Consider the following 12114-nt stretch of genomic DNA (forward strand, 5'->3'; position numbering starts at 1 on the left):
AAAAAAAAAAAAAAGTAGCCTAGCGTGGTAGAAATTGGAAAAAAAAAAAGAAAAAGAAACAGTAAAAAAGATCAAAAGGCCAGATGCAGTGTCTCATACCTGTAATCCTGGCATGCTGCAAGGCTGAGGCAGGCGTATCACAAGGTCAGAAGATCGTGACCATCCTGGCCAACATGGTAAAACCCCATCTCTATGAAAAGTACAAAAATTAGCTGGGTATGGTGGCAGACGCCTGTAATCTTAGCAACTCAGGAGGCTGAGGCAGGAGAATTGCTTGAATCTGGGAAGCAGAGGTTGCAGTGAGCCAAGATCGTGCCATTGCACTCCAGCCTGGGTGAAGAGCAAGACTCCATCTCAGAAAAAAAAAAAGAAACCCATGGTGGTGGATTAGCTTAAGGCCTGGTGTGAGGCAGTTGGATATTGAAATCTGTTAAGGCTGGGCAGAGACTTCAGAAATAGAGTGGGGAATTTCTTTTCTTTCTTTTTTTTTTTTTTTTAAAGATGGGGTTTCACCATGATGGCCAGGCTGGTCTTGAACTCCTGACCTCAGGTGATCCACCCACCTCAGCCTCCCAAAGTGCTGGGATTACAGGCGTGAGCCACCACGCCTGGCCCAGAGTGGGGAATTTCTATTGCCTGGTGAGACAGAGGGAGACTTGATATGGGCCCACTGTGAGATAGACCTGATGGTCAGCTCTGCCTCATCTCTTAGGCTAACAGTGTAATAATCATTTGCTTCTCTCTCCCAACCTCCACCATCTCCTAAGCTTTGTCAGTTTCTATTTCCAGAATATCCCTATTTAATTCTCAACTCAAATTCTGCCTTCTCCAAGCAGATCTCTAAGAAATTAGAAGGAAGTAGTTACTCCAATTAAACTCAGGTTTACCTTTCACTGTATTTTTTCAGACTTTGTACTTTAAATACTTATTAACATCTGCCCTGCAGTGCCTCCCTCACTAAGTATTAGCTCCTACGTATTAGGAATCCACAATACTTATGACAGTATTTTTTATGCTGTAAATTCTCAGTTAATATTACTGAAAGTCTTCATGCAGTGCAGTTGCAATACTCAATCCTTCATCCACTAGCCTTTTAGTTATTTTTGCATGTGTGTATAAGCTTCCTTATTATGTTTCAGTAGCCCTTATAAAATGATTGTAATTGTCATATGCCACTGTAAAAGTGAGGCACTTTTAGAACATTAAACTAGACATGTATCTCTACAGTCTTTATATGCAATCTTTTTTGTAATATTGCAAGTTTTTGCTGCTTTTTTGAAATAATCAAATATGAAACAGGTAATATAAGTTACAATCTAAGGCTAAGGCAAATTTGTTCATCCTATTAGTCATTTGGTTCATTCGAATGGCTGATAATAGAGTTGAGTGTGAGAATACAGTAAAAAGCAGGACTTTTCACTGGAGACTTTTTAAATGTCCTGGTAGCCCTGACAGTCTTTTCGTGCTGTTTTTAAGTGGGCAAATTGTACCTCACTTGTTGTAACTTGGAGACCTTCTTGAAGTACTTTAGGATCTTATTTCGAGTCTTTTAGCCCTTTCTGTGAATTTCTGTCATCAAAAGAAGTAATGTTTCTATAGGTTTCACTAAAATAATACTAATTTGGAAATACTAATTGTAAATTCTTTTCTATAGCCCAAAGCTAGTTATACTATATTTCCTATGAACCTTTTTTGTGGAATGCTTCAAGAGCTACAATATTCAGTCTCACTTACTTGATTTTATGTGAAGTCTTAGTTCTAATTGTATAAAGCAAATAAAGGTATGTTTTCTCAGCAGAGAAAAATCAAGCAGAATCATAATTACTTTGGCATGTAGCACAATGAAGAGGAGTCATCATTTTAGGGGATATTTTTTGTTTCTGTAATGAAATCAGCGAAGTTAAATGTGTATGAGTGTAGCAACATCCAATGGGCTATTTTACTCTGAGCGGGTAGTAAGTTTTCAGTTTGTTGATACGCAATAAACAGTTGAATTGTCTCTGTTAAATGTCACTAGTACTTCTCATTATTTTTAGAAGTCACAGGCTGTAACTGACAAGTCAGAATACAGAGATAACTTAGAATAACCCTGCTTTAGTATCAGCAAGTCTCCAGTTACGCTGCTTTACTGAGTGTTTTGTTAGACTATTTCTGGAGATTGGTTCAGTTATAAGCAAGCAGAGCTATCAGAAAATGCCAGGTTCACTGACCTGATTTCAGAGGCCATCTTTCCAAATCAAGTTTTCCTATTTCCAAATATGATGAAAATGTTTGCCAATTTTGTCAATTAATTGCATTATTTATGTTAATTCATTGTGGTATTATTTAGTTATTTATTTTAATTTTTTTTTCTTGAGCCGCTGATTTTACTATACATTTGGGCTACATTTTTCTTAAGAGAATCACCACAAAGTAATAATATAAATACCTTTTTTAACGTGAAAAGATATAAAATCTCTTTTAATAACTTCACTTATCCATCATATAATATCAAATATACCTGTAATCCCAAGTATGATCCTTTTGAGAAGGAAAGAAGTCAGATCAAATACATCATTAAGGAAAAATATGCACACTAAATAGACAACTCTACTGGGACAAAGACCATTATTTTGCATATTTTTTCATTCCCCAATTTCTGACAGGATTCTCAGAATTGTTTCTTAGTTAATGAACAGCAAATTGATTTATTGGTTAAATTAGCAACTATGGAGCTATCTAACAGTACAAAATAAATAAATAATTCACCAGAAACTAGCTCTAAGATATTAATTTTAATTACTTTGCAGCAACATAATTTAGTATCAAATGTTTCACAAGTACCCATTATAATTGCTAAACTGAAGTCACTATTATTTGTATCTGACCAGCTATACAAAACTGATCAGTTTTTCTCTTAACAAAAGGTAGTAAAAATTGCAAACAATAAAGAAGACACTACTCATTAAAAGTCACGTTTACTATTCTCTGAGTAGCTGAAAAGAAAGAAAGAAAGAAAAAAGTCATGTTTACTAATCTAGCACCATAAATCCAGTCTTAGAACCTCCTGTGCAGTTAGAAGGGGAATACAGGAAGAGGTGAATATGTTGGAAATGTAGGGTAGCTCTCAAATTGGGGTCCCATTTTGCTTGCTCTAAAGCAAAAAACGCAGGGTCTAGCAAAGAAGAGGAGCGCTGAGGCTGAAGATGAAAACAAAAGCTTTTGGTTCAGATGGTAAAGGAGGCCCTCAAGAGCAGTAGAATCAGTGTATCCCGAAGGCAGTAATGGAGGCAGTCTCATGAACTAGGGGTTTTCTTCTTGGCATCCAAGTCCTTTTTAATTTCTTCAAGTTTTTTAGCCAGGATTTGGTATGTCATAGTTCTGAGCCAGATGCATTCCAACCACGTTGCCCAATGTAAATCCAAGCAGGAACTGGAGCGTGATGTCGGTGGGGAGGGCGAGGAGGGTGCGAAGGGCGGCTGCAGCTCCGCAGCTGGTCCCATTGTTGTATTTTTTAAAACTTTGTTCCTTATGTTTCTGTATTTTGTTTTGTTTTGTTTTGTTTTTTTGAGATGGAGTTTCGCTCTTGTTACCCAGGCTGGAGTGCAATGGCGCCATCTCGGCTCACCGCAGCCTCCGTCTCCTGGGTTCAAGCAATTCTCCTGCCTCAGCCTCCTGAGTAGCTGGGACTACAGGCGCGCACCACTATGCCCAACTAATTTTTGTATTTTTAGTAGAGATGAGGGTTTCACCATGTTGACCAGGATGGTCTCGATCTCTTGACCTCCTGATCCGCCCGCCTCAGCCTCCCAAAGTGCTGGGATTGTAGTTGTGAGCCACCGCACCTGGCCTCTGTATTGTTTTTATTGAAAAGTCAGTAAAGAAAAGTAAATAGGGAATAGAGATGCTTACTTCTCAATAAGTGGACTTTGAAAGTGGTTTTTTTAATTAATATATTTCCGTGTTCAGGGATTAGATTATATAGTGCCAGTGAGGTACCTGAGGATTAGGAAAGAAGAGGCACGTTAGATGAGACTGACGCACTACATACTGTGCTAACGAGGTACCTGGGGAGCATGTTATAATTTAGGGTATGTGGGCTATCATTTTCATTAGATTACAGTTGCCAGGGTAAGCAGATCCTGGGGAAGAAAAAGGGTTTCTCCACCATCCATTCTGCTGAGGCTGCTCAATTCTCTCTCCACACAGCCCTAAACTCTTAAACCCAGAACTTTTAAATTCCTAGAAGAAAAAGGGCTTAAATATATCTTACATACTTTTCCTTTCCCCCTTCACTTAAATTGACTAAAATTAACTGTTCAACATCTTCATCTTATGTTTCAGGTAGTGAACTGCTTAATAAATGTTGTCTGTCTACAGTTGTCAGCCAAAAGCCTCAGCTCATGTTGTATTCTTTTTGCCTGGCAAGTCAGGAGACCCTATTTGGAGATGATTCCATTTTCTTTTTCTTCTTTCAAAAAACACTAAAGCCTACAGAACCACATTTCAAAAATAGGAGCATTTATCTTGCTAATCTTTCCTTCTAATTCTTGATAAAGGAAAGGAAAAAAGTGCATCGCAATACTGAAATTTAATCACTGGCCTAAAAGTCTTTGACAGTCTTCACAAAGACATTAAATTCTTTTTTCTATTTTTAGTAATTTTATCTGAATAACTGAAACACTGAGCATTTAAGCAGTTTCTTCTTCCTTCATTTCCAAATATAAGACAATTTTTTAAGAGAATATAGGCAGAGCTGAAGTGACCATTTGAGAATCATTTAACTGGTAATTTCTTTAAAATAGTCTATAGCAAATGTATTAATTTTTTCAGATATCATTTTCAGATATCATTTCAGATATCAAATTCATTTTTTTGTAGAAATTAGTATAATAATTACCTTATGGTTATTTCAATGTGTTGATAATATTACACTTTCCCAGAGCCAGCAGGTATTCTCACAATGACTCATGGGGTCATTTTTAGTTTTTCCACTTATATGATTGGACACTGCCTGGAATAGTATCCTGGAATAAGTGTCAGGAATATCTTCCTTTTGTGGTGGAGTTCTCACTGCCATGAAGGGCAGTATTTATACTGGGAAATGGAGATAACGGAAGATCCAGAGAACACAAATTGGCCCTGGGTCACATGACTAGGCTTCCTAACAGTGCTCCAGAAGGAATGCTCAGTTTCATAGAGCAATATGTGTTTTTTAGAAAAACTTGGAATCCTTTTGCTAATGTAGTAAATATTGGGGGCAAGTTGAAATTTTGTATTTCCTAACGTCTTTTATTTATGCCTAGATGATGGACCATCTGGACTATGCAACAAATGAAGAAAACCCTGTGATGTCTGGTGAACAGATTGTCCAGCAGTAATAATATGTGGAACTGCCATAATGTGTCACTGATTTTCTGCAAATAGACTTTGACTTTTTAAATTGACTTTTGAATTGACAATCTGAAAGAGTCTTCAATGATACGCTTGCAAATATATATTTTTATGAGCTGGTACTAACAGTTACATCATAAATAATTAAAATGCTTTGCTTTTAATATTAAAGTTGTGCCTTCACATTAAATAAAAGCATATGGTCTGTGTAGTTACCGAGATGTATTATATACAGTATATTTTTCTAAAAAAAAATTGCCTTGATCCACCCCTATACTTTTTTACTAAAATCTGTTTTTTTCAGCTCTAATGTTAGATAAAAGTATTATTATCAAAGTGAGTTTCTGAATGGGTTTTACTGTAAAGAATTATGCAAATTATTTCTGCTCTATAGAAATAACTAAGACCATGCAAGAAGGCGTTTCAGCAATGAAAATTCACACCTTGTATCACTGCAGAGGTTAGAAATACGTAATTTTTGAAAAAATATAAGTGCATATTTTTGTAGTATTTTTTAAGCCCAATCTTTTCATAAACTTCAGAACTGAAAATTACTTCAGACTGCATGTGTATATTACGAACATTTTTCCATGTATAGAGAAACATATAGAACAAGTCACTAAAATTAGGAGACAAACTGAAATCTAGTTTTCATTGATCTGCTGTTTTTTTGAAAATGTAGCTTAAATTTCAATATTAACATTTAGTTTCACTTTGGTATTTCTGATCTTTGAAATTTGGTTCTTTGATGTTAAGGTTTGATTTTTTTTAAATTATTTTTCTTAAGAAATTATGTATTAATACATATGGCTCATTGTTGAGTACAACATTTCTAAAATTATCCCACATTCTTCCGCCCCACCCGTTATCTTTTTTTTTTTTTTTCCTGATTCCCTCCTCTTACCCCATAGGTAATGACTGTTAATCTTGGTGGAGGATGTACAAAGTGTGGTTCAGAGGAAAGAATTGGCAACAACAGCAAGAGACTTGGTGTTAGTCTCAGTTCCATTGCAACAACAAGGAAGAGTTGAGTAATTTGCCGCAGCTCAAGACACTGGTATCTCAGTTCTCTCATTGACAAAATGAGTAGGTTAGACCAGCTAATTACTCTGGTACCTTCCAACTTGAAAAAACTTTTTCCTCATTCTTTGATAATTTTCATATGTGGCCTGAACATTCTCCTGGGAGTCAGAGGTCAAATTATCTTTCCATTTTCTTTTATTTTATCTAAGAAATTCCAAAATGACAAGTGATAACAAAGGCAGCAGGATTTTTCATTTCTCTAAATAATGTATAAAATATGTGAACAGATCTATATCTTTCATCTAAGTCCAGTTCAACTTATTGAAAAATAAACCTAATGACTCTTAAAATGGATTAGACCTTTGATGTTTGAACTAAATTTTGTGTTAGACACTTTATAAAACTTGTTTGCTTTTGCTGAATAAATTGCAAATAGAGAAGCTCCACTGACAATCAGTCCCTCTTTCTGCTTAATGCAGTTATAGGTCCTTTCATTTATGGCAAATGACCTACCTGACAGGAGTTAATTTTGCCTCCATTGTATCAAATTTGATTTTTTTTCCAAGGAATCTAATTTATTTGGCAGACTCTGAGAGAGAAGAACAGATTAAGTGCCACTTCCCCCGACCAGTGCCATTTTTAAACTCTTAACTATATTTTCATTTATAATATTCATAAAGTATTTGCCAAAATACGGCTTTTTTTGTAAAATTACCTGCACCCTCATCCCAGCTTTATGATATTTAAAAGCCTCAATCACATTTTATGAAGAATGTTAAAATTACTCGGTGTTTTTTTTTTTACTACATTGAAATAATTCCTCAAAATAATTTGGTTTCATCTAGCTGGAGTAGTAATTAATATTTTAACTTCATCATCTAGGTTTTGCTCCTCAATAGCATAGTAACTGGTGCATCCAGAAATCTGAAATCTGAGTTATTTGATACAAATTCGACTTTATCCAACCATTCGTTACTAAGGAGGTAAAATCTTGTTCTAATTTGCTATTAAAATCTTATTGGTTAAATAGAAATGAGAAAAAGTGTAATTACTTGAGTTTCTTCATCCTCAATTTCAACTTTATATTGTAACTAAATGTGTAGCAACCAAGCTGAAAATAGTGATTAAGAAATTAACATACAGAAATATTTTATTTGGGGACTCAAAATGAACAAAAGAGAGAGCGGATGAAATTTGACTTTTTTTTTTTTTTTTTTTTTTTTTGAGATGGAGTTTCGCTCTTGTTACCCAGGCTGGAGTGCAATGGCGCGATCCTGGCTCACCGCAACCTTCGCCTCCTGGGTTCAGGCAATTCTCCTGCCTCAGCCTCCCGAGTAGCCGGGACTACAGGCACGCGCCACCATGCCCAGCTAATTTTTTGTATTTTTAGTAGAGACGGCGTTTCACCATGTTGACCAGGATGGTCTCGATCTCTTGACCTCGTGATCCACCCGCCTCGGCCTCCCAAAGTGCTGGGATTACAGGCGTGAGCCACCGTGCCCGGCCGAAATTTGACTTTAAAAAGCTGTCATCTTCTCCAAGATGGCGGCGAAAAAAAAAAAAAAAAAGCCGTCATCTCTTCCTCTCTTGCACTCCCACCACCAGTGATTTTAAGAGGAAGAGAAGCTGCTTTTTCCCTAAACATGTCTTTAATGATACACTGTATTAATTATTGTTCCAAAAAAATGTTCTTAGAAAATTCCTATAAACATTTTTGTGGCTTATCAAACAGAAATCACTATCTTAAATTATAATATAGATTGCTTTTACCTTGATTTAGTCTAGCAAAACTAAATGTGAGGCTTGTGGGGAAGACCTTGATATTCTAATACATTATATTTTCTTCTAGCTTATGGATTTTTTTTTCTTGAGACCAAGCTTTGCTCTTGTTGCCCAGGCTGGGGTGCAATGGCACGATCTCAGCTCACCACAACCTCCGTCTCTCAGGTTAAAGCAATTCTCCTGCCTCAGGCACCTGAGTAGCTGGGATTACAGACAGGTGCCATCACACCCGGCTAATTTTGTATTTTTAGTTAGGGACTAGGTTTCTCCATGTTGGTAAGGATGGTCTCAAACTCCCACCTCAGGTGATCCTCCTGCCTTGGCCTCCTAAAGTGCTGGGATTACAGTTGTGAGCCACTGCGCTCGGTGCTTGAGGATTTTTTTTTTTTTAGATTAGCAATTCCTTATTAGTAGACTCTACAATTTATTTCTCTTTTAAAGAAAGAGAATTTTAACCCATCTTCTAATGGCATTCATATATTTGACTTACATGTCCATAGAGATTTTAGTGAATTGATACATTTATAGTAAATACAAGTGAGCTTTCCAGATTTCATTGCTCTTTCAATTTATGCTTTAGTATAAACAAAAATTATTTTTACATTTTTAAAAATTGTTGTGGATACATAGTAGGTGTATATGTTTATGGGATGTTTTGATACAAGCATGCAGTGTGAAATAAGTGCATCATGGAGAATGAGGTATTCATTTCCTCAAGCATTATTCCGTTGAGTTACAGACATATTTTACATTTGACTTAAAAATATTTGAACTAAGGCCAGACGAGGTGGCTCACACCTGTAATCCCAACACTTTGGGAGGCCAAGACAGGCATATCACGAGGTCAGGAGTTCGAGACCAACCTGGCCAACATGGCGAAACCCTGTCTCTACTAAAATTACAAAAATTAGCCAGGCGTGGTGGTGTGTGCCTGTAATCCCAGCTACTGGGGAGGCTTAGACAGGAGAATTGCTTGAACCTGGGAGACGGAGGTTGCAGTGAGCCAAGATTGTGCCATTGCACTCCAACCAGGGCAACAGAGCAAGACTCCATCTCAAAAAACAAAAATTTGAACTAATTTAAGCTTGATCTCTAAAATTTCAGCCTGATTTTGACCAATGAAATTTTTCCTTTTTTTGTTTTTTTAAATTTTTATTATTTTTTTCTACACATTCAGAGAAACTTCTCTAGTAACACACTATAGAAATGATCCCTGAAAGTATAGTCTTTTTTTATTTGTTTTTTAACAATGGAATTTCAAAAACAAAAATTGTACTTCAGTCTACAATTGAATGGAATTCAGCATAGACCAGTACAATAAAATATACTGGCCTGAAAGGCTTTATAGTTTCCCATTGTTAAGAAAAAATTGAATTTATTTAGGATGTTGCTGGATAACTAGTGCTACAATTTAAAAAATAATTCATTAGCAGTGCCTTATTTACCTTAGAGGAAATAAAGGGGTTAGTGAAGATAATGCTAATAAAATCAAATTATCAAATATAAGCCGAGTGTGGTGGCATGTACCTGTAATCCCAGCTCTTCCAGCTATTCGGGAGGCTGAGATGGGAGGGTCCCTTGAGTCCAGGAGTTTGAGATTGCAGGGAGCTGTGATCGTGCCTGTGTGACAGGCACTCCAGCCTGGGTGACATAGCAAGACCCCATCTCAAAAAAATATATATACTTCTACACTTATAAAATAAATACGCATTTCCTGGAAGAAAGGTACTCTGTAAATTAGAGATCTGAATCAAATTACTCAACTTTTTGGAATTTGATCCTCTAATACTCATGTGAGATTACTGAATTTTCAGAGAAAAAAAATTGACAGGATAATATATAGGCTGTATTTATAGTGAAGATCATAAGTATAAATTAACTTGTTTAATGTTTCCATACTTAGGACAGCTTCTATATAAAAATGTTCATTGGAAGAAAAATAATTTTTAAAACTAAATTTGTATAGTAGTCCTCCATTACTGGCAATTAGGGAGCAACCAACAAAATGGAGAATATTTAATGCCATTATGTGGTTCTTTGATTAGGCATAAAAAGGATTGCAAACAGCTTTTCTTTTCCTTTGGAATATGAATCTTTTTAATGTCTAAACATTTTCTAGTAGGACAAGTCAATGTAAATTAGGTAATTTTTGCCTGTTTTATACCTTCTGTTGTATTTTGTTCAAATGAAAACATTTAAAAATTTTTGATTGAATGTTTACTACTCAGATAATTGGTTTGAGTGTGGAATTTCTTTTTTAACACTTTGATATGTAAGTGTAATTAATGACTTTTATAACACTAATAGGCTTTATATTTTATGGAATATGTTTTAAAATTTGAAATTTTTGAAGTGTTACTTTAGCAGTACTTTAAACTATCATTATGTGCCAGTACTGACAAGAAAAACAACTTTTTATGTATTTAATTTACTGTGGTATTCAATAAATTCTATTTTAAAATAAAATTTGAATTTGTTTTATTTTGAATGATGAAAAAATTGAAAAAGAAGCAACAGTGTACTAGATCATGTTCATATAACACAAAAATGGTAATAATTGCTTGAGAAATTGTGTATTTAGTTCTTACAAATTACCCTTTTTTTTTTTATTTTTTTATTTTTTCTTGCATTGGAAACAAATTCTCCTTAAAACCTAGAATCTGGCCGGGCGCGGTGGCTCACGCCTGTAATTTCAGCACTTTGGGAAGCTAAGGCAGGCAGATCACCTCAGGTTGAGAGTTCAAGACCAGCCTGACCAACATGGAGAAAACCAGCTCTACTAAAAATATCAAATTAGCTGGGCATGGTAGACCATGTCTGTAATCCCAGCTACTCAGGAGACTGAAGCAGGAGAATTGCTTGATCCTGAGAGGCAGACATTGTAGTGAGCTGAGATTGCACCCAACCAAGATAGCATCATTGCACTCCAGCCCCGGCACTAAGAGCAAAACTCGGTCTCAAAAAAAAAATTTTTTTTTGAAATGTTAGTTTAACAGTACCTTAAGCTATCATTATGTGTCAATACTGACAAAAACAATTTTTTATGTATTTAATTTACTATGGTATTCAATACATTCTATTTTAAAGTAGAATTTGAGTTTGTTTTATTTTGAATGATGAAAAAATAATTTAAAATGTAAGTTTGCTAGATCATGTTCATATAACACAACAATGGTAATAATTGCTTAAGAAATTGTATAGTTAGGCCGGGCACGGTGTCTCATGCCTATAATCCTAGCACTTTGGGAGGCCGAGGCGGGTGGATCACGAGGTCAAGAGATCGAGACCATCCTGGTCAACATGGTGAAACCCCGTCTCTACTAAAAATACAAAAAATTAGCTGGGCATGGTGGCGCATGCCTGTAATCTCAGCTACTCAGGAGGCTGAGGCAGGAGAATTACCTAGAACCCAGGAGGCGGAGGTTGTGGTGGGCCGAGATAGCGCCATTGCACTCCAGCCTGGGTAACAAGAGCGAAACTTCGTCTCAGAAAAAAAAAAAAAAAAGTTTTAAGGACCGGGCATGGCGGCTCATGCCTATAATCTCAGCATTTTGGGAGGCCGACACAGGCGGATCACAAGGTCAGGAGTTCAAGACCAGCCTGGCCAAGATGGTGAAACCCCGTCTCTACTAAAAATACAAAAATTGGACAGGTGTGGTGCCGGGCACCTGTAATCCCAGGTGCAGGTGTGGTGGCCAGCACTTGTAATGCCAGAGACTTGGGAGGCTGAGGCAGGAGAATTGCTGGAAGCTGGGAGGCAGAGGTTGCAGTGAGCTGAGATTGTGCCACTGCACTCTAGCCTGGGCAACAGAGGGAGACTCCACTCAAAAAAAAAAAGAAGAAGAAGAAGAAGAAAGCCGGGCATGGTGGCTCCCTCCTATAATCCCAGCAGCACTTTGGGAGGCCGAGGTGGGTGGATCACAAGGTCAGGAGTTT

The 12114-nt window shown here is 36.5% G+C and overlaps 1 protein-coding gene and 1 pseudogene across 3 annotated transcripts in view; one reads left to right on the forward strand and one right to left on the reverse strand.

Annotated features, from left to right (window-relative positions):
* The window catches only part of SPPL2A (signal peptide peptidase like 2A), a 57832-nt gene extending 51082 nt beyond the window's left edge, over positions 1 to 6750 (forward strand). Inside the window, exons 16-17 of one of the 3 annotated variants that reach the window (XM_032297478.1) lie at positions 3035 to 3077; positions 5286 to 6750. In XM_032297478.1, coding sequence (XP_032153369.1) covers positions 3035 to 3040 — 6 coding nt within the window. In that variant the 3' untranslated portion in view covers positions 3041 to 3077; positions 5286 to 6750. The remainder of the gene's footprint in view (positions 1 to 3034; positions 3078 to 5285) is intronic. The other 2 variants (XM_032297476.1, XM_032297477.1) reach the window with 2 other exon arrangements.
* A 2576-nt stretch (positions 6751 to 9326) lies between these two features.
* LOC116564608 lies at positions 9327 to 9407 on the reverse strand (annotated as a pseudogene).
* Between the last annotated feature and the right edge of the window lie 2707 nt (positions 9408 to 12114).

The sequence above is a fragment of the Sapajus apella genome, unplaced genomic scaffold, assembly GCF_009761245.1.
Source record: "Sapajus apella isolate SASKATOON/1434 unplaced genomic scaffold, GSC_monkey_1.0 scaffold37, whole genome shotgun sequence".
In the NCBI taxonomy this organism is placed as follows: Eukaryota; Metazoa; Chordata; class Mammalia; order Primates; family Cebidae; genus Sapajus; species Sapajus apella.